At 40.2% G+C, this 26,730-nt stretch overlaps 2 protein-coding genes across 3 annotated transcripts; both read right to left on the bottom strand.

Moving 5' to 3' along the window:
• Window positions 1–891: 891 nt before the first annotated feature.
• On the bottom strand, window positions 892–15,852 carry limd2 (LIM domain containing 2). 2 transcript variants are annotated; one of them, XM_060893174.1, is made up of 4 exons: window positions 15,652–15,852; window positions 5,003–5,047; window positions 4,683–4,819; window positions 892–4,571 (listed from the first exon to the last, which is right to left on the bottom strand). In XM_060893174.1, the coding sequence occupies exons 1-4, from the start codon at window positions 15,652–15,654 to the stop codon at window positions 4,412–4,414; spliced, it is 345 nt and encodes a 114-aa protein (XP_060749157.1). In that variant the 5' UTR covers window positions 15,655–15,852; the 3' UTR covers window positions 892–4,411. The 2 variants fall into 2 exon arrangements, with proteins under 2 accessions (XP_060749157.1, XP_060749156.1); XM_060893173.1 differs by lacking the exon at window positions 15,652–15,852 and adding an exon at window positions 5,983–6,036.
• A 3,696-nt stretch (window positions 15,853–19,548) lies between these two features.
• Window positions 19,549–21,474, bottom strand: LOC132861555 (zona pellucida sperm-binding protein 3-like). Its single transcript, XM_060893145.1, has 8 exons — window positions 20,883–21,474; window positions 20,683–20,801; window positions 20,493–20,596; window positions 20,243–20,420; window positions 20,057–20,174; window positions 19,896–19,981; window positions 19,735–19,826; window positions 19,549–19,645 (listed from the first exon to the last, which is right to left on the bottom strand). Exons 1-8 carry the CDS (start codon window positions 21,435–21,437, stop codon window positions 19,584–19,586), a joined length of 1,314 nt encoding a protein of 437 aa, XP_060749128.1. The 5' UTR covers window positions 21,438–21,474; the 3' UTR covers window positions 19,549–19,583.
• Between the last annotated feature and the right edge of the window lie 5,256 nt (window positions 21,475–26,730).

Below are 26,730 nucleotides of genomic sequence, written 5' to 3'. Positions count from 1 at the left end.
AAACAAATCACCTCTCTATCCTAGCACTCAGGTGGTGGAATGTGGCAGAAAAACTGATATTCCTTACATCAGATTTTAGTAGGGTTGTCCAATCTTATCCACAAAGAGCCAGGGTGGGTGCAGGTTTTCATCCTAATCAAGCAGGAGCCACAACTGGATCCACCTCTTTGATCAACTGATCTTGGGTTTCAGTACACTCAGATGTGGCTTCTGCTCGGTTGGATTGAAAACCCGTGTCCTCACCAGCCCATTGTTGATAAAATTGGACACCCCTGACTTCAAGCAATGGCCACAGGTTGCACTCATGGGAGCTTTCATATTTTCATAAACTTCAGTCATTAAAATACTATCACAGGCAGGGTGAAACACTTAATTAGGTGTTTGACTCTAATCAAGAACCGAACCGAGCAACTTACCCCACCAAAAAAAAACTGGGCCAGTTCAACTCTTAACGTTTACTAAAAGGAAAGGTCTATAGATTTTTAAGATATGGCGCCACTCAGTGGACAAGCAGAAATATTGCACCAAGCTGGGCGTATTACAATATTATAAATATGTGGTTAACTCTTCTTCCTGCCATTTTTCGTCTTTCTTTCCTTTACTTGTCGCAAAAAAAAACAACACAGACACTGACTTTGCAACTGTTTTTGGGGTTAAAACAACATAAAAATGTTTAACTGCTCAGATAAGTGTTTGGATTGGACTCCTACCTCGATCGCTTTTCAATCGATTTAGATAAACCCGTTCACTGAAACAATAAATGCAAATATAAACTGATCCAAGTAAAAAAATTCTAGAAGTAAAAACACACACACAATATCACAGCGGTCTTAAATACTTCAGATTAATAATAATAATAATAATAATAATAAAGCACACGCAAACCAGATAGACACCAGTGAGTTTTTATTTATTTTTTTCAAAAGCATGTACAAAAATGAGAAATTAAAAAAAAAAAAAAAAAAAAGTCGAAAGAAAGGGAGTACAGAACGACGGAGAAAGGGGAAAAATTAAGATCTCACAGTTTATAATGTCATTTTAAAATGCTTTTTAAAAGTGGTTGCCAGGTAGGTGCTGTTGTGCAGGTGATGAAAAGCAATCAAGACCTGAACAGACACTGTGGGAATAATAGAGATGCAGAGGGGGGGAATAAAAACGGAGAAAAAAAAAAAACAAATCTTAACTTCCTGCCGTTTTAAGGCCACCTTGTTCAGTCCACCGATCTGAAGTTAAGACACAGAATACTCCATTATGTATTCACACACGTCTTCACTCACGAGAAACATGCTGACAATCCTCTACAGTACATTTAAAATGCTTGTAGTTCTACTTTAAATAAGGCTTACACCTAAAGTAACATCCACAGATACAACGAACATCGGGCAAAAGACATTTTGTACCCTTTCTCCCCATTTCCCATAGTCACTGAACATAGAAAGAGGTAAAACTGACACTTTAATATCGTGTGGTTTTGTACCTTATAGCCCTGTGAAAATGTGAACTCTACATATGAAATGAACATAAGGGTAAAAAAAATAAAATAAAATAAAAACGCAGATAGAAATCTGAACACTCAAAGGAAGAAGCTTTGGGTAAAGATTTGAAATGGATACAGGTTTTATTATTTTACTCTTACTTTAACACTTATGAAAATATTGTTTTGCCTCATGGCAAGAGCTTTGTATACATTTTTAAAACTCACAGCGCCTTCAGTTTCACAGTAATCTCAAACATGTGCGACAAGAAAAGGGGTTTCTACGGAATTCAAGCGGTAAGAAGCGTCTGCTCGGCCTCTCGATGGCTTTCTAAGTACTTTCCAAGAAAAACAATTAACGACCAAGCAATTTACCGACCGGCTTCACTACAAGACATCAAAGACGATGATCAAAACAAAACACACTGATTGAAACTGAATCAGAAAAGCCACTCTTGTTCTTGCAGCCAATAAGTCATATCTTCTCCCACCACCAGATGGGGCCTTCTGTCAGTGCTACCATTATGCCAAGGCCCTGTAGTGAGAGATGTTGCAATTTCACTCTAAACACCAGGGCTGTAAACATGAACTAGTACTGGGAGATGTCACAAATTCCCTTTACATGCTAAAGCCTGAACACAAGATAGAACCGGGAGATGTTGCAAATTACCCCCAATCACCAAAACCCTGCATACAAGATAGTACTAGGAAATATTGCAAATTTCCTCCCAAATGTCAAGACCCTGAACATGAGAGAGTACCGGGAGATATTCTAAATCAACTCGTAACAACAGGGCTCTGAACACAAAATTGTACTCTTCAAATTCCAAGGCCCTGAACGCTAGATAGTAATCAGCTCCAAATGACAAGACCCAGAACTCGAGTACTGGGAGATGTCGTAAACTCCCTTTAACATGGTTACAATGGGGAGTGTGTAATGTTGAAAAAGTGCTTTGGGCTGGTAGACCTAAACTTACATAACAAGGTTAAATGTTAGACTGCTATATTACAGGCATTAATCACTTACTGGACTTTGACAGTGGATTTAATCTGGAAACACAAACACCGAATTCATTCGAGCCTCAGGAATATAAGCCGCTGCATTTCAGGCTTTCAGCCACATTCGTGAAACAAGGTGATACTTTAACTCACTAAAGGATATTACAGGACATTTGAGGTCACGTGCACATAAAGGTAATAGGACACGGCCTCCTGAGCACGCTAAAGAAGGCTGAACTCACGAGGCCCTCATTATAGCATGGAGATGAGAACAAAGGGCAAAAACTTTATGACCCGTGCACATTTCTGAGCGACGATGAGGCGTCACAAGCTCATGCTAGAGAAGACCCGAGCGAATACTGTCAAATCCACAAAGCAGATAACAGGAAGCAGACAGAACAATATGATGACAGGAAGTGGCAGTGGGGGGAAGGTAGTAGTGCGACACGCTGTAACAGCATTTCACACAAGACCAAATTCACTGCAGCTAGAACAAACCCTCACGGTTCGGCGGCTTCGATCCACTTCAGCAAAATACAGTACGTTCACTGTGTAATGAAGTAAAGTCATGTATCGATCAGCGATCGTGCGGTAACTGGAGCAGAGAAAAACATTTAAAATGAAAACTTTCTGGTCATCTGACTACCGAGTAAAATGGCAGAGAATTAAAAACCAGAAAGTCCAAAAGCAGTAAAAACGTTACAGGCCGGAGTATATTTTTGTAAGGTTTTGGAAATTCAGTCATAAAGTAAAGAAACAATATGAAAGTGAAGACGGAGTTAAAAAAAAAAAAAATCAAGTGCTTTAGTGGATGAAGTGAACCGGTCCTCAAGAGTGCCTTCATATCTGATTTAGTTTAGTCCGTTTGGACAGAACCCTGGTGTGAGTTTTTCCTCCCTGTGCTGTTCTTTAGGCAGACGAAAACACCGTAACCGCACTCAGGTCCGAAAGCGTCTCAGTGCACCGGTCCAACTGCAGTGAGAAAGCGATTAGACTCTGAATCGTTCCGGTGAATCAAATGCACCAGGAAACACAAAGAGCCAAAATTAAAGATTTAGACAGATCGAGGATATAAACACTAGGTAAATTAGTTGTTTATGTAAATTGCCTAATTATTTATTGAGCACTTCTGTTTAATGAATTTTGGGTTTTATAACTACACGACACTCAACGGGCACTAAACCAAACCAAACATACCGAAAGTACAAGTTTCAGACTTGGTAAAAACGGACTATAAGGTGTGAAAGCACCCTTTAAGACTTTTGAGTATGATATGTTCAGCAGAGATGCATACAGTACCATTATACCCTGTACTTTCACAGATAGAATACCCTGCTGATATATTAAAAAGAAAAAGGCAATGTGGACGCCTGACTCTCTCTTACAAAAAAAAATAATAATAAACGATATAATGCTCGTCCATAGACAGAAATAACGGATCACACCGCCCAGAACCACTACCTGAGTGTACATCCTGAAAATTTTGTATTCGTGTAAGTAGTTCAGTTAAAGGACCTTTCATGTGCCATCATGTGTACCTGACAAAAGAATGGAAAAAATGATAGAAGATAAAAAAAAATTAAAAATAAAAAAAAAACAGAACAAAAAAAAAAACCTCCCCTTTTGAAGTGGGGTTTTGGTCACAATCAGTGAGTTAATTGTTGTGGATGAAACCACGCAGAAAAAAAAAAAAAGAAGAAAAACTTAAAATTTAAAATCATTTGCTAAAAGCTAAAGGGCAGAAGATTTAAAACTGCTCGAGAAGAGATGCCCGCCCCATCATGTGTTGGTTTGTGCATGTGTGGAGTGTGTACTGATGTGTGTGTGTATGTGTGTGTGTGTGTGTGAGATAGAGGCAGGTTTTAGACAGAATCAGATTCAGTCGTTGAGAGGTGAGAAAGCGCTGGAGATCAGTAGAAGAGGAGGGTGGCGAGGTCGTCACGGTGACTTGGTGATGCTCTCGGCGTCTTTGGAGGCCCAGAGCTCTTTGTGCTGCTTGCGTCCGAAGCCCTCGTCATAGTTCCCTTTGCTCTTGAACAGCTGCTGGAAGTGCGGCTTGCAGTAAAACTCGCCTTGCAGCGCCGCATACGTGCCCAGGCTACAGAGGGAAAAGAGAGAGCGAGAGGTCAGAACCCCCCATACATACACACACACACACACACACACACACAATGTTGTATTCTATATTTAAGCAAGCCTCGGGTCTAACCTGAGCTTGGTGTTGCAGTGCTTGCAGCAGAAGCATGTCGTATGGAAGATCAGGTTGTTGGCAACCAATCTCTCCATCGGATACACAGTCTTGTCACAGGACGCACAAGTCTCTCTCTGTGTCTTAAAGCTCAAAGACTGAAACACATACACACACACACACACACACACACACACACACTATAGTGAAAATCTGAAGAAGACAGATAACACAACAAACAGAAGTGAAGTAGACAGATAAACAGATTAAAAACGGGTGATGCAGAAAAAACAACACCCTTACACACACGCACACACACACAAACACACACACACCCCTACCTTGGAGCGCTGGACAGGCTTTTCATCAGAAGGGCTTAGGTTGTCCTGGAAACCCAAAAAAAAATAAGATGTAAGTAACACAAGATGTCCAATATTCGGTTGCCCCTGACAACAAACTCCAAAACATGCCATCCCATAATTGCAGTCCTCTTCCTCATGTTGTATACTTTGTCGTGCACACAGACCTGCTCGTGTTACACTTTCGTTTTCCACTCTGACATCTCCATCTGTGTGAGCATCATTTTATAGTGTACATGCACACATGTGCTCTCACACACACACACACACACACACACACACACGTCCTGGAGCTCCACCTCCCTACACTCTGCAGTATGGACAGAACGATGCTACTCCAGCACACAGTGTCACAGGACATGAAGTTGTGGTAGGACACAAACCTACAGCTGAACGCTCCACCACACCCAGGGCTCATTTTCCTAATTGCTCAGTTCTGTTTTCACTCGATTCACACAGACCTCTTGACCTCAATAAATACAGAGAGGACGAAAGTGTACACAGTCATCATGAGGGGAAAAAAGACTACACCATCACAAGATAGAGCAACTTACCAGAACCCCCCAAACAACAATCACACACACTCTCTCACACTCTCTCTCTCTCGCACACTCACACTCTCTCTCACTCACACGCACTCTCTCTCTCACGCACACGCACACTCTCTCTCTCACGCACATGCACACTCTCTCTCTCACGCACATGCACACTCGCACACACACACACACACACACACTCACACTCACACACACACTCTCACACTCACACTCACACTCACACACACACACACTCTCACACACACACACTCTCACACACACACACAGCAGCTAAGGTAAAGTGTCAATCCACTGGAGTCACTGGTGGACGTACACTTCCATTAATTATTAGCCACGTAGTTCCAAAACATGTTGAGCAGATCCATTTAACACTTTCTACAAAAACATACTACCTAAATTTCATACTTTCACAGCTGTCATTATTACAGCTGTCAGTCAGTCTGCTTCTACACCACCAGACAAACCACTTCCTTGTTCTGAAGGGAAACGATTGAGCTAATGCACTCGTTTCTCACTCAGCGACACCAAAACACACCCAGATCTCTACGTTCAACTGCCGGGTGTCTGTGTGTGTGTAACTGCACAAGCCACTTCCTGTTCCTTCCCAGCAGAGAGATGCTGCTGCTCACGTGGGGTCTGAGCTTCAAAAAGGTTTCACTGAAACTGATTTAAGACCTCAATAAACCACCGCATGTCTGCATACAGGGCCAGAGATGATGATTTTTTTAACCGATGGCAGCTTTTGCTATAGTTCTTATCTACAAATCACAGGACTTCTTTTTAAATAAACAAACAAACAAACAAACAAATAAATAAATAAGCAGTTTCTATAGCAACAGCTCATTCACAAGAACCTATAATCCAAATAGCCGGATATCAAATGGATTAAAAGTGTAGCGTCGTTTAGAAGATTTTACTTAGACAATGTAGTTGTGGACATGTTTTGATCCATGGAAGGCGTTTTGAGTGTCAGAGCTTGTTAACAGTCAGAGGTAAAGCTTAAAGTCTTTATGCTTTCTAGCTTCTCGGTAACACGACAAGGAAGCGAGAAACAAAAAAGCGAGAGTGATAACAGGAAGCGAATTGTCACACACCATTAACTGTACCTACTTGCCGTGGCATAAATAAAATCCACCTGGGTCAACCGGTATTAGTAATATTTATTAGTATTATTTTCCTTTAAACAGAACACACTACCGTAGTTTAATCCCAGACCTTCGGTTGATGATCATTTTCCTAGAATAGCAGCACACCGCATTAGGGTTTTATTTCCTATATAATCACAAATAACTTTTTTTTTCCCCCCATTTATAGCTCTTTCGACATCACCCCGAAGGTATCCACTGATTTCATTACGCACACGTCAGTGTTTATCATCGTATCACAATTTATAGAGAGGTAAAGAGGAAAAAAAGGCTTCAAAGGCTTTAAAGAACACGTAGAATACAGCATGAACTGTTTTATAGCAATAGCCATAAAAGTGCAAGACAGGAAACTCAACAGATTTTGCAAGCAACTGAAGAAGCAGTAGAAAGCATGTGAGTAAACGTGAAACGGCACTATGAGGAAGAGAGACGAGGGAGACGAACACTCAGCATTTGAGGAGGGCTCTATTTTGTCTGGTGCCATCTGTCTCATCTTTGCCTTATTTGTACATAATATGACCAAAACACACACACACACACACACATGCACGCACACACGCTATTCGCTCAACCATGGAGGCAGTTTGTTGCAGGAAGTCACGATGACGCATCACTCTTCCTGCAATGAGCTTTACGATGTCAGAGCCCCATCTGTCCTCCCCGGAGACCCCTAAAGGAGTAGTCTCATGACCGAAAGACTACTATATACACTGCTGCACTCAAACCTCACACCAGATCGATGCAACAGATCAGCGGTTCCTCCAACTCCACATTTCACAACAAACATTTCAAAAGACCAGAAATGTTTGCAGCATCCTGCATAGATATTTAGCAAGGTGCCTTAAAGAAACAGCTCCGGCAAATAAGAAATACAAACAACGTTCCCTTCATCCAACAGGAAGTCCATCAACCAAAGCGCACACCTTAGACGGACTAATTTTAAAGCAGGTGATATTCAAAAATCACGATTCTTTTGGAGTCCTGATTCTTTACATATGATTCGTCAGGTATCGCAAATCATACAAATCAGGAATCGTTAGGAATCATGAAACTTTAGGCACCAGGAGTCATTACTGTTTGAGAGTCACGATTCTTTTGGAGAGGATTATTCTTTAAAAATCCAAATTCTTTTGCCATTGCGATTTGTCAGAAATAATAAATCCCACAACATAACCTTTAGGAATCATAATTCTTTTTTATGATTTTAATACTTTAGGAGTCACTTTTATTCTTTAAGAATCTCAATTCTCTAGGAGTCATGATTCTCTAGGAGTCACTATTATTCTATAAAAATCTCAGTTCATCTTGTTTCTCTAGTTTTTCTTTACAGACTTGGTTCAATAATAGCCTCGTAAATTAAATCACTTGTGGGTGACAATTGCTTTCGATAAAGGAGCTCAACGTGTAACGAGTCACCGGCAAGTTCTGAGTGAGAAGGTACGATCAGCCAGGACACTCTCACTTCATTCATTTAATTAGGGATTTGATATCAAGTACTTAATATTAAACTGTTTGAATATGGGTCATTTAAAAAAAAAAAAAAAAAAACTCACTTATTTTGTATATTCCTCTTTCTACATATATGTGTGTGTGTGTGTGTGTGTGTGTGTGTGTAATATCTATTCTAACAGTTCAACGTGAATAAAGTGGAATAGTGTATTGATCTGATACGCTGAACAAAGATGCAAGTCATGATGCTAATCTGGAGGCTAAACTATCCTTCCACTGCTGGTTAATTACATTAGCCTTGTAGCTCCAGGACAAACCGAAAGAAGCAATCCTCATTCACTGCACTGTCCCTTTAAGCACCAGTGTGATGGAATTAGCTAGGTCTTTGCAGGCCGCTAGCTTTGTGTTTTAAGCCCTGCTATTTTAAGAACTGTTTGGATTCAATCAGGCGCAACACCAAACTTGGCGTCTCATATTCTTCTCATATTCACTCACTTTCCTGGCAGCTTGCGAGAGTGGCGACATTTAAAACCCAGAATCGCTACCCTGGAGAGATGACATCATCTCTCGCGACGGAGCACTAAGCCAGTACAAGGTGCCTCGCTCTCTAATTCGCTAGAGAGAAGAGCTGTAGAGAGCAGATGGTGCGAAGCTGCTCATGTGCCTGTGTTTGTGCTTCGGATGGATCTGTTTACTTTTTCTTTTTCTTCTAATTACAAATGAAAGGTTGAGCTTTATTACGGCTCATAAGCTCGAGGTTAAAGAGATGCACCTCCTATCAGTGCATCTCCAAATATACACAGACTACCAGGTGCCATAAAAAACGTAGAACTCGCTCGTTCTAGTCTGATCTTGAAAGCTAAGCTTGACCAGGGCTGGTTAACTCTTGGACTTGAATTTGGATTTGAGAGATTTGCTCATGTTTTCTTCACTTAACCATTTCTCTTTATCTCCTGGTATCGATTTTCAAGGCTAGGGACGATTCCCTAATCCATTAGCTGCTTACCAACCCCAGCATCTGCCCCCCATCCCCAAGGGTCTCGAGAACACCATGGAAGCAGGATAATGGAAGAAAGGTTAAAAGGTGACCTAGAAAGCCTGACAGGGGCAATAGGGTTGCTCGGTCTCCCAAAGGGAGTGCCATCTAGACCACCAGCATTATGGGGTCTGAGCCTCAAATGCTGATGAAAAAAAGAGAAGCAAACACAGGGACCAGATGAGAAACAAGTCAGCGAGTTTCTCAGTGCTGACTCTTGCAAACCAACCAGTTCACACACTTCAAACAAGTACAGTTTCCTCAGAAATCTGACGATGCTTGAAGGTCTGACAGGTCAGGGGGAGCATTCAAGATGAGAGAGAAAATAATGCTGCCAAGCCACAGTTTTGGGCAAAATTTGTTCTCGTTGGCACAAAAGAACAACATGGAACGAAACCAGCCAAACGAGTCAATGTCGATTCTTCCACTGTATGCAAACAAGCAGGCTGGATTGATTTGTAATACAAATCTTCCTTGTGTGATTGTTGCTTTCGTTCTGGTTCCTTTGAAGCCACAGAAGCACCAAGAAACAGTACAGCCAAGAGCACAATTCAGACTTTTCCAAAATCCGAGTCGAACGGCATTTTAAATTTAATTGGATATCTGGAACCGTGACCAAGTTTGGCTAGCCGCAACTTTTTTTTTTCCATTTCCTGCTCATCAGTAGCACTGGAGACCAATTTGTGGCTCTTCATGGTCTGATATCAGTACAAAGATCTTGTCATTTTTAACAGTGGAGCTTTATTATTTTAAAAATGACTTCCTAATAAGACTATATACAACAATCTCTAGCTACTGGCGTAACCGGTTAAAAAAAATTTTTTAAAAAGACTACCACAAAAGCAGACATGACGATTGTGTTACAGTGTTGATACAACTATCTAAAACAGCAGCTCAGAAAGTACGACAAATCCCAAGTTTATATTAATACGCTTTATCCAAGCCATCATTTCCATAGTAACAGACTACACAAAAACGTTGTAGAGTTGGACAGTCCATGTAACCCAAGTCTAGTTTGGAAAATGTTGATACGTTGAGGGTTTATTGTAAGGACAATACAGGGAGGGAGTCTCCAGTGTCGGTGTTTGTAACTGTCAGAGGAAACGTTTTCTATCACGGGGACGACTTTGCGGTTTGCTTATATGATCGTGATGCATCTTTTGCTTACGTAATCTGGGAACGACAACAAAAAAAAAAACAGTCTGTAAAGGTGGCCATTTTGTCCTCCATGACCTGCAGAACTGTCTGTCTGAATCTGATCCGTTTTTGGTCCAGTCCAGGTCTAGTTCTTTAAATGTCTCGAGGACTCACCCTTTCACACCTTTTGTGCTGTTTTTCCTCAAATTAAACCTGGAATAAAAAAAATGTATAAAAAAAATAATCCCCTTGACCTCTCAATCATTCGTGGCATTTCCAGAACGAGAATATAATGACAAAAAAAATCTTGGAAAACGTGTTGAGATCCAGGCGAGAACCAGAAGCAGGGAAAAATTCATTATGTACCAACACAGCACCACATAATACCTACGATCCCTTTATTTTTGAATAATATACCATAACCACACTCTCTGTAGGCAGAGTATTATATTGTGGATTAATTCTTAGTGTGTAACGTTGCTGTGTTGTTATGAGGTTGTCGCATTTTTTAATGAGGAAAAAAACAAATATGATAAAAACTCAGAAAAAAAAAATAAAAATGGAAAAATGTCTCAACTGCAGTTTGATTGTAGAGGAGTAGTACAGATTAGATATAGTAGATGATTAAATCCAATCTAAATCTTCAGGCTATTGTGATATCACCCTGATTATCGATACTCGGGGACACGCGAAGCATGCACGATATGTCCACAGATTTCGTTTGTTCGATATGTTTTCGAGTAAGTTCCAATAAATAACTATTTGCCCTGTAGGTAAGTTTAAATACCTGACTCTTCTCGAGAGATCGTTTTGTTTTGGGGTCGTTTTTTTTTTTTGACTTACGAATTCACTCTGAATGATTCAGATCTGGATCATGTACATTCAATGTGGTAGAGAACTTCAACCGCCGGACATTAAACACAGCAATAATTCCTCGTGCTTACGCCGCCCTGCTGGATTCTCCCACCTCGGGTCGGCAGCATATACACCTGAACCTATATACAGGTAAAGCGAGTGCTCAGGTTTTCCTGACAGCATGTAAAAAACAAACCTAAGGACGTGTTGAAACCTAGTGGTGAAATTCGAGTGAGTCGGGATGCAGAAACGCTGCTGGCGGTGACATACACGCTTCTGTCGCAAAAAAACGAACGGATTACACAATCGGGGCAATGCAGGATGCAGGCAGACCCACAGCAACAAGTTTCATCTAGTCTGGAGATTTTCTATGGAATGTGACATGTCTATTTATATAATACAGTCGCTCGAATAACCGTCGCCTCGGGCTGCTTTTCAGTAGAAGGCGTAGAAAAGATAGACGTAAACAGCCCATGTTTATTAGAGTTCAATCTGAATGTTGAAAATATCGCAAATGGTTATATATTGGCGCTTGTATTGTTACTGACAGTACATCATTTCAAAACGACGAGCTTGCCAAAAGCAGAACCACGTTGTCCCGACAATGTAAGAGTTCAGGCAAATGAACAAAAAAACGTTAACGAACCTGTTCAAGTTCAAATATTCCACTTCTAATTTCCATAACAAACCTCTTTAACCCTTTTCCTCCCTGTAACGACCCATAAACCGGAATGATGAACGTAACATGCATTCTTGTTTCTGATCGATCAGTTTGTCGATTCATAACAGATTCATCTGTTACTTCAAGTAAGTTACGGTTTCTGTAGTTACAGTCGATCCACTTGTATATCAGATTTAAAAACTTTGGGGTAAAGCTGTGGCTTGAAGTTTTCCACTCAGGAGAAAATCTTCTGGAATTTGAGTTATGAGGTTTCACAGTGATACGACAAGCTGAATTTTTTTCCCCGTGGAGAAAAAAAAGGAAGGCTGGTGAGAGAGTTACGGTTTATGGCTGATAAGCTACGCTTCACAACTGTAAATGTACCCATTAATGGACAAAATATATGTTTATATTAAAATATTATTTAAAAAATAGTGTCGTTTTGGCTAACTGTTGTAGTAAAAGAAGAAAAACCATTTCAGCGCATGTAGCTTTTGTTTAGAAGTCTCGTCCTTTCCATATGCTAAAATGAAGCCCTTGGATAAGCGTGATACGTGATACGTAAGTGCAGTTATTAGCTTGATTTGGACACAATGCATGAGTGAATACTGTAGAGATGCAGAATTCAAAAGCAAAATCGTGTGAGTAAAGAAAAAATGTTTAATTAAAGGAACGATGGACGTTGATCTCATTTTCTCACTCGTTCCCAAACATCAGACTCCAAGTACATCACAAAAGCTTATATATAAACCTGGATATATTAGAATTCCTGTTTTTATCCCAATTTTCATGTCGCTGTCAATATTTTTAGAAAAAAGTAAACGCGCCCTTCCCCCCAGATCACCAACCCCACCCCGTGCCATTTTTCTCTACGATCTCCGCCTTTCTGATGATCCCAGATAAACAGATCTGCAGGGTTCAGCCTGGTGATTCAGTGGAACTTTCTATTTAAATATGAAGCTTGAGCGTCATCTTTCACTCTCCAGCCATATAAGGGGATTTTCAGCATAGGGGAGAAAAAAAGTGATGCCATTATCAGACTTCACCGGCTGCCCCAGAGTCCTAGCTGGCATAATTTCATTAGTACAGAGCTCCAAGAATAGCCAAAAGACAGAAGGCTATAGACAGAGACGCTCTGTTATATAAGTCATGATGCACGATACCTAGGCGAACGCTCTGGGCACATGTGAAGGTATGCAAAGCAGAAGACTTCGGAAAAACAAACCATCCACACTTTTAAACACGGGTGACTTCGCACAAAACATTTTACTCTTATCTAAAAAAAAAATACAAGGGGGAAAAGATGAAATATCTCCCTGTGTACGAACATTTGCTGAAGCTGGGCGTGAACCATCTCTGGGGAACCTCACTTTCCATGTGCCAAGTTCTTATCATCATCATAATCATCCGCCTCCTACTTGCAACCACTTTTCCTCCCTGTATTTTACTAGATATTGTATTTTTAAACCCAGAGATCTCAAACGCAGTCAGCGAGATATGAGAGTACATTAATATCGAACAGAACAGCGTTTACTCCAGGTTTAAAACAAGGCCTGATTTGCACAGAGAGCCAAATCATCATGGCGTGTAGCCTGTAAGATGAACGTCTGGATGAACGGTATCCGTCAGTTTAATAGCAGAGGATGTTGGAAAAGCTGAGGAGGAAGACCTCTCAAACATCCCATGAGGCCACACACAGGCAGGCAGACTGTAATAAAATAATCCACTGGTCTGATCTGCTTCCTTTCACTCTATACGTTCATCAGGGCAAGAAGATGTGCAGGATTATTGACCATCTTCATGTCCCAGATCTTTGGCCCTATTCGAACAGGATTAGATTTACATGCACACCGTTTCCAGGTGTTTTTCTTGCATCTGTGGTCACCTGAAACGCATTTGAACCCGCTGTTGTTTATCTCAACTACGGCTTCTCACTTCTTAATTCTGATTGGTCAGAGCAGGTCTGCATTTTCAGCTCAGAATGCATAAAACATTTCACCACGTGCAGTAACTCTGCCTGTATTTATTAGGGCTTTATTCTTTACCTATAAAGGCTAAGTAGGTCTTAAAATGTAGTTCTTGGATACCCTGAATATGCAAGCTGTATAAATGTATAAAAGTTTATATAAATTTTAATACAAAATCATGTGGTTAAATATATCAAAAGAACATCCAGTAAACATCCAACATTACTATAATTACAAGATCAAACATCAAAGATTTCTCAAATACTGTAAAACAAACAAAAAAAAAATCTAATGTCACTGTTCATAAATACCATTTCCTCTTTACCAACCAATATCTAGGTCTATATCTGACTAAAATGAAAGATCTACAGCAAACCACGATGACGATTTACCGTAACGTCCAATCCTAGCTCTGCCGAGTCACCGCTGGCTCTTAACATCTTCCATCTTGTCAAGTATATTTCGTCTTTTTTTTTTATTACTATCCAGTATTTTATTTGGCTATAACAGTCAGCGAAACATACAGAAAGCTCTGAAACACTTATTTAGACTTAATTTAAACATGAAACACTACTTTTTTATTGCAGATTACCTCAAACGAGACATCAGTGACAAAAAGAATAATCAAAGATCACTTTCATGTTCGTCAGCATCAAGAATAAGGAACTGTTTTAACGGTTATAGGTATTTTCGTATATTATTGATAGTTATTCGCTTATCTGATAAAGATTTAATAAACATTTAGCATGAATATATTGTATTTAGTCCGTTTCACCAGGCTGCTGTTTATAAAACAATATGATCCCAACAATAATGCAATGAATTCATACAGACTGCAAAGAAACCAGAGTTTAGTCTCGTGTACAGTCAATATAAATGCCTAAATTTTATTATTTTTTTATTATTTTTTTTTTTTTTAATGTAATTTGTGCAATGTAAACTTGAAAAATATTATTTTAGCAATTTATCAAAAAATATTATTTTATACATTTCCAAAAAAATATGCATTTTTTAAATAAAATAAAAATCTTTTTTTATTATTATTATTCCTACACACGGAGCATTCAGATCGTTTTAAATACAGCTTATAAATAGGAGAAATTCAAATTTACATGTCGTGCAAATTTAAAATATTAAAACCATCCAAAGAAGCCGGATATGCTTAGAAATAAATTATGTATGAGAGTGAAATTAAAAGAGACCGTCGATTTTTCTTGCACTGAATGCATAAAAAAATAAATTTATTAAAACACTGAAAAAAAATTATTAAAAAAAATAAAAAAAAGACTTTTTATTGAAATAAAACCGGAAAATAAAAACGATAATCCAACTTTATGTAACCGTATGTAACATTTACACTTTTCTTCTGTTGCTAGGATACCGCATTTACTTAACATTATTATTCTAATTATTATTATTTGTTGTTGTTGTTGTTTTGTTTTTTGGACAATAACAATAATACAATAAAGACTACCTTTAGAAATAGCATTGCTAATACATTTCCTATTTCCTTCGTCAACATCCTAAATGTAACAAACGATAAAACAGAATGTTCTGTTTAGCAAACTAGCTGTGGTTAGCATAACGCCTGTAAGACAACAAGCACCTCATCACAATAAGGCGAAAAAACACCGATACTCGCTGCCTGGAAGTCCAATTCACGAGATCAGTGAAATCGAGTGCACTAGGAATCGTGTGCAAAAGCCGTTCGATCGCGTGCACTCGTCAAGGGAGGAAGACGCTGTTTGGGACACGACCCTCCCCCCTTCTGGATTCGCCGCTTGCCGTTGAATCAAAACGAGAAACGGATTGTTAGACACTCACCATCTGGGTATATCCTTATCGGTGCTGCAATTCTAAACAAAAAACGATGCAACAGGATGTCAGGCAGCAGTCAGTACACCAGATTTCCCTTTCCCTAAACCCTTTGCTTGTATCTGTTACGTGGACTAAAACTGAAGCAGCGATGATGTTGCTTGAACCGCTTTAGGTGCTTAGATTTTTTTTTTTTTTTCTTTCTTTCTTCCCCCCACTGCTTCCTCCTCCTCCTCATGTACGCTTTTTAAGCATGGTTGGGTGTTTTTTTTTCCTCCAGCTCTTTATTATTCATGAGGATGTTCACAGTTATTGGCTGTGTTGTTTTAACCCCGCCCATGCACCACGCCTACTTCCAAAAAGGCGCCCTTTTTTTTTTCTTTTTTTTTTTTTGCAGGTTAATAAACCTATTGACTGAAAACATCGTTCGAATTCATACTTTTCAGTATAAAATACTATTTCGAATCGAAACGACGGTAAACAAGAAATACGCATAATATAACGGGATGTAAATTTTGGTTTTGTAGTGAGGACGTTGATGTGTTTTCTCCAGTTATGCTACCTAGCTAAGGTTACTGAGGAATCTGGTTAATCCCAATAGTTGTATAGCTTGCAAAATGATATTAAAGTCGAATCTAATCAAACCGAATCGCCGTATGTCCTCCTTTTATTTAGCAAACCGTATAAGTAAATAATAGTGCATATTTAGTGCGAGAATTTCCGCTTCAACTCCATACTTGCTTCTAAACAAAAGTCTTGTTCGTTATTTGTTATAAGGATGCCATGGTTATGATTTTTTGTTATGGAGATGTGTGTGGGGAAGAACATGAACAGCTAACTGTTCTAACATGTCCTAACTGGGATGTGGTAGCTCAGTGGTTAAGGCGGTGAACTACTGATCAGAAGGTCATGGGTTGGAATCCCAGGTTGCCAAGCTGCCACTGTTGTATAAATTGCTCAGTTGTATAAATTGAAATAAAAATTTAAGTCACTCTGGATAAGGGAGTCTGCTAAATAATGTAAAATCAGCTGTTTGACAATAAAAATTGTTTCTTAAATGCATTCGTTTGCAGTACATTAATAGTGGATACAGTGACGTGGTGACCCATACTCAGAATTCGTTCTCTGCATTTAACCCATCCAAAGTGCACACACACAGCAGTGAACACACACACAGCAGTGAACACACACACAGCAGTGAACACACACATACCGTGAACACACACACAGCAGTGAACACACACAGCAGTGAACACACACACAGCAGTGAACACACACCGGGAGCAGTGGGCAGCCATTTATGCTGCGGCACCCAGGGAGCAGTGTTGGGGGGGTGTTTCGGTACCTGGGGGGGGTTCAAGGGCACCTCAGTCGCGGTATTGACCGCCCAAGACTCGAACCCCGGCCCGAGACTCGAACCCACAACCTTAGGGTTAGGAGTCAAACTCTCTAACCATTAGGCCACGACTTCCCCCCAGTGCCTAGTATAGGCAAGTATTTTAGTACTTTAACTTAGGTAGAACTATAAACAAAATGTTTAGATTTATTGAACAATAGATTAGACAGTATTGCATGTTGTTAGCGGCTAATTCAGAACGGCATGTGAAGCTTTTCGACTATTTAAGTGAACAGATGTAGGTAATGATAGCTTGCTAAATCCTTGTCTGCAGCAGGTAAGGTTTAGGGACACTGGACACCAGTGGGCTTTCATACAACTACCTAATGTTAGTTTCATTTAAGCTCACTCACACATTATTTAACTTATATTAATGTGATAATGATATTCTCCTGACAAGACAACACCTGCAAGTTTTCACTGGAGTATCGTAGCCCAAACACTTCTCTGGTTATGCCTGCTATGTACAGTCGATTTGGTGGTTTATTTGGATTGAAAACATTTAACCAACACTAAAGCGCTTTTTCATGTTTATTTGCCAACTAGAGATCCTATGGCACCTTAAATTCACATAAAATGGCAGGGTCTATAGTTGGTGTGATGAATACTGGAATAACTGGAAATGGCAAACTGGAAATCTTAGAAAAATGCTTTCAATTAACGATTGGAATCCCTTGTTGCACTGAATGTAAGGTACACATGGGTAGAAAAATGTCTCTGTGGCCCTCTAGTGGCTGGCTGCAGTACAATATTTAACCACACTTTTTCCCATGTTAGGGAGTATAATACTTTAAATTTAAAATGTAAGGTTTAAGTAAATCTACAAAAAAATAATTTTCCGGAATAGTGTTTACAAATTCAATTGACCACGATACACTACATGGAAAAATGTTCTTGAGCACCTGAACATCACACCCATATGTCGTTTCTTTCCCAAACCAAATTGTAAGCACACAATTATATAGAATGTCTGTTCCAGCATAACAATGCAGATGTGCCCAAAACGAGCTGTATGAAGACCTGATGTATTACTGTTGGAGTGGAAAAACCCAAGCGTCCTGCACAGAGCCCTGACTCAACCTTACAGAACACCTTTGGAATAAAACAGAACACAGATAGTGCACCAAAAATTCTCTCTGAATGAGCACAAATCTCCACAGACAAACCCCATATTCCCATAAGGCTGATACACAGGTTTAACACATATGGGTGAGATGGTCCGGTGTCCACATACTTTTGGCCATATTGTACATCACTCCTGATATTTTTTTTCATGAAAAATAAATTTTAAAGATGATATTTGTGGATAAATAAAAGGGCATGGCTGTTAAGATAATTTGACAGTTTTGGACACGAGAGTCAAGCCTCATGAACTCGTACACACGTTCAAACGCAAACTTGAATCTCCTGGCAATTCTGAAGCAAAGCCATGACTTGTTCTGTTATATGTTGTTGTAACATGCCCTAAGCAGGGAATTCTTTGCTTTCTTTTACTGGTATGTTGCTCATTTTGATTTGTAAGCTAGTTCACAGTGCTGATATTAAAACTAGCAAACAAACATGAATGAACGGCACAAAGTCAGCTAACGTTCCCTCATCTCAAACATTCGACTGATATTGACCAACAGATGAAATAGCTTGGCACAGTTAGCCAATTACCTTCTTACTGTAAATGTACTGAACAGAAGTAGCCAAGCTGAGAAGAGCTAGAGGAAAATCATGGAGAGCAGCAATTTTCTACTTTGGGAAAAAAAAAAAAAAAAAAAAAATTTACATAGAAATTGTGCTTATGTTAATGTATTTATACAAATGAAAGTTATTCAGTTTGTCTAAAAGGTATCTAAACCACATCTCTACAGAATCTACTCTTTAGTATTTGAAATTCAGGAAAATTGATACTGCTTTTCTACATTTAAAATACCACATTGTCAAGACCTCAAGTCTCACATCTTAATACATTAGGCTTGTAAACTACATGACTGCTTAAACAGGAGCACAAGCCAAGCCTTAATATGACCACTACACAAGTCATTTATAGAAAAAGATGCTCACATTGAACAAGTGTTAAGTAAAAACATTCAACTTTCTACTCAAGCACACCCTGATCAACTCCCAAAAGGGCTTTTAAAGAAAAGTAAAAATACACCAGCAAATGTTGGGACCCCAATGTCTAGAGGGGAAGGTCTTAAAGACCACTAGGATGTTCTCCATTTGGAAGTATCCATCAACACAATTAAAAACCTTGAAGAGCTTTAAGCAGTATAGCCAATATATAATGGGTGATTGGCATTTACACTAGAAAAGCCAGCACTTTTCCCCACTGCAAATTCCAGTAGTGTAACAACTTCCATTAGGACACAACAGCAATTGCGAGCCATTAAATATTGAAGTGATCAGTTTCAGAACACTGAAGTCTTAAACCCAACATTAAGAGCAAGCCAAAAGCTTCAGAATTAAACCATTTTGTATTAAAAAGTTAATGAAATAATGATTAGGAAACCAAGATACAAGTAAAATTGTTTTATTTGTTCAACAGGTCATTAGACTACCAAGCATTTTCCAGGACCATAATTGGTCCAAGGTTCACTTTCCTCTCCAGCTGCAATCCTGAAAATAAAGTTTAACACAGGTTATAAGTAGTGCCAAGTCATTGTACTTTAAAAGGCCTGAATTAAGATACTATAGTTCCTCCAAACCTTGCTCTGATGCCAGGTCACGGCCCTTCCTCCCGGCACAGCCACTATTGCAGCAGCTGCATACCAGGTCAGCACCATATGCAGCAGTCCATCTAGGAAGAAACAGTAGTGGGTTAGTCACTGCTTATCAGCAAAACTATTATAATAGTACAGAAACGTACCCATTGTTGAGGAATGAGCAAGCCTTGTGCTCAGCATCAGCAGGAGCAGATGCTGCAGTTGCCTTCAAGAGGCATGCAATGTAAACCTGGGGAAAAAGTAAATAAAAGTTACATTGACAGCTCAATATGGCCATCACCCCAGCCAGACAAGCATTACATACCATGCTGCTGTTCACTTGTTGAAATCTGAAGGCCTCCAGCTGAAGTTGCAGTTTGGATGCTTTAGTTTGAGGCAAGAAGCGAGAGCTGGAGTGTGTAAGCTTGGCATCAATCATGCACCTAGAAGGATTTACACGGTTAAGGCTTTGCTGGTCAGCTTGCAAGGCAAGAAGGAGAACTGCACTCACCCATAGTTCTCAATGAAGGAATATCTAGGGATTGCATTGAGGTCAGGGACAGGGGTGGCCACACAGCTGTCAACAAGGACACGCAGGGGTACATGGTTGAACTGCAGTACAGAAGCCTCAATGTTGATAAGCTCACCCAAGTAGTACTGGTTGGATGGCCTTTCAGAAGTCCAGTCAGCTACAGAAAGAAACCATATTAGTAACCATTCAAAACCACCTAGAGCTCAACTGCACTACTAAGGATACAAACCCATCATAAGCCTCAAGGAGAATACAAGAAGTTCCTCAGCAGCTTGGGCAGAAGCATATGGGATCCAAGCAGGCATAAGAGGATTGCTGCTCACATTGTGGAGTCTGGAAAGCATTTAAACATGACCATCAATAATTTGTACAGCCTCCCAAGTATCTAAAGCTGTTTGGGTTTTGGTAAAGCACTATACCTCAGGTAGTGACACTCAATTGAAACCTTAGTACCAGCAATCCTTTGAATGGGAGTACCACTTAAGGGCACTGAAGCCATACCAAGGGAGAAGATATAGACCAGTTCCTTTGCAGTCACCTGAAAGGAAAAAAAAAGTTTTTAAAAAAGGCCAGAGAAGCTTAAAAGCCAAACCAAGGGATTTAGCAACAGGATACTTACGGTCAACTTGCTGTTGCAGCCATACAGAGCAGATTCAAAGATGAAGACTTGAGAAGAAGCATCCATTCCTCTGGCAGCACAACCACCCAGTGTGAAGGCAGCAATATTGAGGGGTGCGTCAGTTCCAAACAGATCTCTTCTCACCTCTACACGCACTGCAGTCTCGTTGCACTTTACGGTTACACCCTGGGCAGGAACAGGATCAGAATGCCTAACAAAGTGCACTGGTGCTGGTGGGGTTGGGATTTGTGGTGCTGCTGGAAAACGCCAAGTCACTTTCTTTGCTGGTTGCTGCACTACTTGCTGGCTTTGAGGACCTGAAGGATTCTGAAGCTGCACTCCAAGTGGGGCTACTGCAGGGCTTCCAGGTTGAGGATCCTTTTGAAGCCATTGAGAACTCAACCCAGTGTTCACTGGCACTGAAGGTTGCCCTGAATGGTTATGTTGAAATCCAAGAGGAGGCAGAATAGCTTCCTTTAGTGGCCATTGGGCTGTTGACAACCCAACTGAAAGCAGCAGCAGAACCACACCAACTTCCATTTGCTTGAAACCCATTGCTGTTGACAGACAATTGCATGCACAGTAAAGTCAGCAGACAACCTCCTATTTATATGGTGATTTAAGCATGCCTTCAAACGTTTCTAATTATCCTAATGTTCTTCTGGGCCTGTTGAGTTACAAATTAGGCTGCCTGATAGAATACAGCAGTTTGAAGGTCACCTCCCCTGCATTTGATTGGCCAAGAGCTTAATTGTATTAATTGTCTCAATCACATGACCTAGATAGGCAATTTGCTAAACTAAAAAAGAATTTAAATTGTAGGCTCTGATCGAGAGCTTGCTTAAAAAAGAAATTCAAAGAAATTAAATGTTTTTGGAGTTGCTAAACAAATATGCAAGTTTAATTAATATAAAACCAGTGATTAAAAACAGAAATACAGAAACGTTGTTTCCAACTGTGCTTGTTTCAAAGAATTTCTAATACATGAGACTACTTATATTAATCTATACTATGTATATATTTCTTTGTGTAGTACTTTTAACAATGGACCGAGTCACCAAGCAATTGTATAACATATAATTAGAAACTAACAAATATGTGTCAGAGTTTATCTGATTTCATTACAGTTTTAGCTTGAAGCCTATTTAATTGAACTTATCATATGTTCAATGATGGAGACTTGATTGCAAAAGTCTTAGTAGCAATTACACCTCTAGGGCTATCCAAGGAAAAACATTCACAATTAGCTTTATGGTTTCTATTTTGTACTATCTTTGAATTTTATATAATCGGGCTGTAACGTGGCAGCAGCACAGTCATGTAGATACAGATCAAGAGCTTCAGGTCATTTTACATCACACACAAGAACAGGGGAACGTGTGATCTCTGTGACTTTAATCATGGCATGGTTGTTGGTGCCAGGTAGGTGGGTCTGAGCATCTCAGAACCTGCTGATCTCTGTTTCACACAAAACACGTTGATTGTGTGACAATTCTGTATGTGGAAACATCTTAAGTGATATCAGAGGAAAATGGTTTTAGTTGCAAGGAAGGATATAGTAATCATATAATCACTCTTTACATCCGTGCTGAGATGAGAAAAGCATCTCAGCATGCACAAAATATCAAACCTTGAGGTGGATAGGCTACAATAGTTGTACACCACATCAGGTTCTACTCCTGTCAGCCAGGAGCTAGAATCTTAAGCACAAGCTCAAACAAACTGGACAGTTGGAGATTAGAAAAACAATTGGCTGGTTTTTTTTTTGCGTGGTCTGTCCAGTTTGATGAGCCTGTGCCCATCATATTGTCAGATTCTTTTTTTAGGCTGACAGGAGTGAAAAGTGATTGTAGCACATCCACCATGTGTTCTGATATGCTTTTCTGCTTCTCCTAGTTTATTTAAGTAACTATAGACTTTCGGTCCGCTCAGACCAATATAGATATCATCCTTTGATATCTCTCATCAACAGGCTGTTTCAGCCAGAAGACCCTCCATTCACAGTATGTTTTAGTTTATCTCTTCATTCTGTGAAAACTCTAGAGACTGTTGTGTGAAATTGCCAGGAGATTGCAAGCAGTTTCTAAAATACTCAAACCAGCCCATCTGGCACCAGCAACCATGCCATGGTTATAGTCAAAGTGTTTACATTTTACATTCACATTGAGAATGATTTTATGCATTGTGCTGCTCTAACAGGGGGGCACGGTGGCTTAGTGGTCAGCACGTTCGACTCACACCTCCAGGGTTGGGGGTTCGATTCCCGCCTCCACCTTGTGTGTGTGGAGTTTGCATGTTCTCCCCGTACCTCGGGGGTTTCCTCCGGGTACTCCGGTTTCCTCCCTTGGTCCAAAGACATGCATGGTAGGTTGATTGGCATCTCTGGAAAATTGTCCATAGTGTGTGATTGTGTGAGTGAATGAGAGTGTGTGTGTGTGCCCTGCGATGGGTTGGCACTCCATCCAGGGTGTATCCTGCCTTGATGCCTGATGACGCCTGAGATAGGCACAGGCTCCCCGTGACCCGAGGTAGTTCGGATAAGCGTTACAAAATGAGTGAGAGAGAGTGAGTGCTGCTGTAACATAATCAATGCTGTCAATCCAGCATATTACAGCACTGTACACAGTGTACACTGCCTTTGGCCACCATGCTCTCTCTAAACTTGGCACAGGACACAGACCTCTTCTCATCAGACCATACAGTAGAGCAAACTGAAATAATTGATCAAATACTGACTTATTTTATAGTGATCACCAAAAAGTGAGACTAATAAACACCATGTCAGTAAAATCCCCTCACTGGGGGAGAGATGACTCTGGTGTGTCCTTATGGCTGGAGTTTCTGAACAAAGTTACATCCTGACTTATCTATTGACCTCTCAGTGTTCCATAATGTTCCTGCTGTATGATCATGGCTATGACCAGTATGGAGCCTATGGTACAATTTTGATGCTTCAGTGGCAATTTAATCATTAAATAAATTATTTTCTATAGGAAAGACTCAATGATCTCACTCAGAAGAGACTGGCACATTGGAAAATGTATTCACCTTGGTCTACAGGGGGCCAAACATTCAATGAGGAGTAACTTTTCATCATGGACATAAATTAAAAAACACAGTCAATAATTAAAAACTCAAGAAAATGGGAAATGGTGGTCACCTGACCCAAACCAAGATGGCAGCTTGAAGGTTTTGCTTCGCTTTGAATTCAATTCAATTCAATTCAAGTTTATTTGTATAGCGCTTTTTACAATGGACATTGTCTCAAAGCAGCTTTATAGAACATAAACATAGAACAGAAGATAAACATAAGGAGTAGTATAAAGAATTAATATAATAAAAATTCAAGATATATATAGTTCACGGTGTGTATGTATGTATGTATGTATGTATGTATGTATGTATGTATGTGTGTATGTATGAGTGTGTATGTATGTATGTATGTATGTATGTATGTATGTATATGTATTTAACCCCAATGAGCAAGTATGAGGTGACTCAGGCAGCAGTGGCAAGGAAAAACTCCCTTAGATTGGTAAAGGAAGAAACCTTGAGAGGAACCAGACTCAAAGGGGAACTCATCCTCATATGGGTGACACTGGAGGGTGTGATCACAAATATACAGTCAGACAAATGTTGTATTGGTGTAGGGATCACATGGAGTTCAGATCTCCTCTTAGTATCACAGAGTCCAAATGGAGCTGGTAGATCTGTAGATGTAATCTCCATATTTATCTATTATGCCATTTGTGTGCGTTTTATGATTGCACAGTAACATAAAGAAATGTAAAGCAGAAACTCTTTGTGAACCCTTTAGAAATTCCTATATTTCTGCATAAATATGACCCAAAACATCATCAGATATTCAAACAAGTCCTAAAAGTAAACAAAGTGAACACAATCAAACAAATGAGCCAACAATGTTATACTTCATTTAATTATTGTTCCAGCATTACATATTTGTGACTTGCAGAAGTATGTGAACCTTTGATTTCAGTATAAGTTGTGAGCCCTTGTGCAGCAATGTTTCCGGTAACATTTGATCAGTCCTGAACAACAGCTTAGAAGAATTCCATTCCTCAGTACAGAAGAGCTTCGACACTGGGATTTTATTGGGTGTCCTCAAATGAATTGCTTGCTTCAGGTCCTTCCGCAATTTTTTTTGGATTAAAGTAAAGGACATTGACTTGGCCATTCTAAAACATTATCTTTGTTTCTCTTTCTTTGGTAGACAGACTTGGGAGCTTGTGCTCGTTGTCTTGGTGTATGACCCATTTTTTCTTGAGATTCAGTTCATGGACAGATGTCTTGCCATTTCCTTCCAGTGGAGGCATACACACTGGGACCACCCAACCCCCCCTTCTCCCCTCCTACTGTATCATCACCTGTGGTACACAAAGCACTGAGGAAGATCAATCCCCATAAGGCAGCAGGGCGTGACACTATCCCTGGGCAAGCCCTCAGAGCTTGTGTTATGGAGCTGGCTAGCTGTTGTACTCACTTCCAACTTCAACCTCTCCCTCAGTCAGAGCATCATACCCACCTGCTTCAAGACCACCACCATCATCCCCCTTCCCAAGAAGAGCCCCCCAACCTGCCTGAACGATTACAGACCAGTAGCACTCACTCCAATTAACATGAAGTGTTTTGAGATAGTGGTGCTGGTGGACCTGGTGGATAGTGGACCCACCTCAGATGCCATTGCTGCTGTACTCCATATTTCCCTTTTTCATCTGGACGATAAGGACACCTACATCAGGATGCTCTTTATTGACTAAAGGGTCATCTCTCATAAACTCACACAAAAACTCTCTGCACTACGACTACACCCCTCACTCTGCGACTGACTTCCTGACTGGCAGAACGCAGTCTGTAAGGATTGGAAATAGAACCTCAGCCACTATCACAACAAACATTGGCACCCCACAGGGATGCGTTTTCAGTCTCATCCTCTACACATTGTTCAACATCATCCTGAAGTATGCGGATGACACTGCAGTGATAAGACAGATCACTGGCGGGGACCAAGCGACCAACAGAAGGGAGGTGGCCAGTCTTGTGACATGGTGTGAGGACAATAATCTCACCCTCAACACAGACAAGACAAAGGAGATAATAGTGGACATGAGGAAGGAGTGGAGAACTCATCAGGCACTGTTTATACGAAAGCTTAAAGTATAGAGGGAGAGCAGCTTCAAATACCTTGGCGTCCACATCAGTAAGGACCTCACATGGACGCTCAACACCATCCAGCTTGTTAAAAAAGCACAACTGCGTTTGTCCTTTCCTAGGAGGCTAAGGAAGTTAGGCATGCCACTTAAGATCCTCAACAACTTCTACAGCTGTTATTGAGTGTCTTAACCAACTGTTTTACAGTGTGGTATGCCAGCACTACTATGAGGGACCGCAAACATTTGCAGAGAGAGAGACTCTGCTGCCCTCTCTGCAAACCATTTACCACTGCAGAGCCCACAGGAGTGCTGCCTCCATTTTAAAGGATCCCACCCATCCCCAACATGGACTGTTCACACTCCTTCCCTCAAAGCCAGTGGTACAGGAGTGTGAAATGCAGGACCTCCAGACTAAGGGACTCCTTCTTTCCCTCAGCAGTTAGACTCTTGAGCAGGTAGCCAGATGACAGACTAGTTTCATGTATCTCATAGATCAGCTGAACTAAATTGCTCCCCCTCATTTTGCACATTTGTTAATATTACTGCTGTTATGTCAAGTAGCTGCATCTCACTGCATACTGTTAATTTTAATGCCATTTCTATCATTATCCACAGTTGCATTCAATTCGTACATTGTTAATGTTACTGCTGCATTACCATCTACAGCGGTATTAAAT

This window comes from Tachysurus vachellii, chromosome 18, assembly GCF_030014155.1.
Source record: "Tachysurus vachellii isolate PV-2020 chromosome 18, HZAU_Pvac_v1, whole genome shotgun sequence".
Classification (NCBI taxonomy): domain Eukaryota; kingdom Metazoa; phylum Chordata; class Actinopteri; order Siluriformes; family Bagridae; genus Tachysurus; species Tachysurus vachellii.
This window is presented reverse-complemented; position numbering and strand designations above follow the sequence as displayed.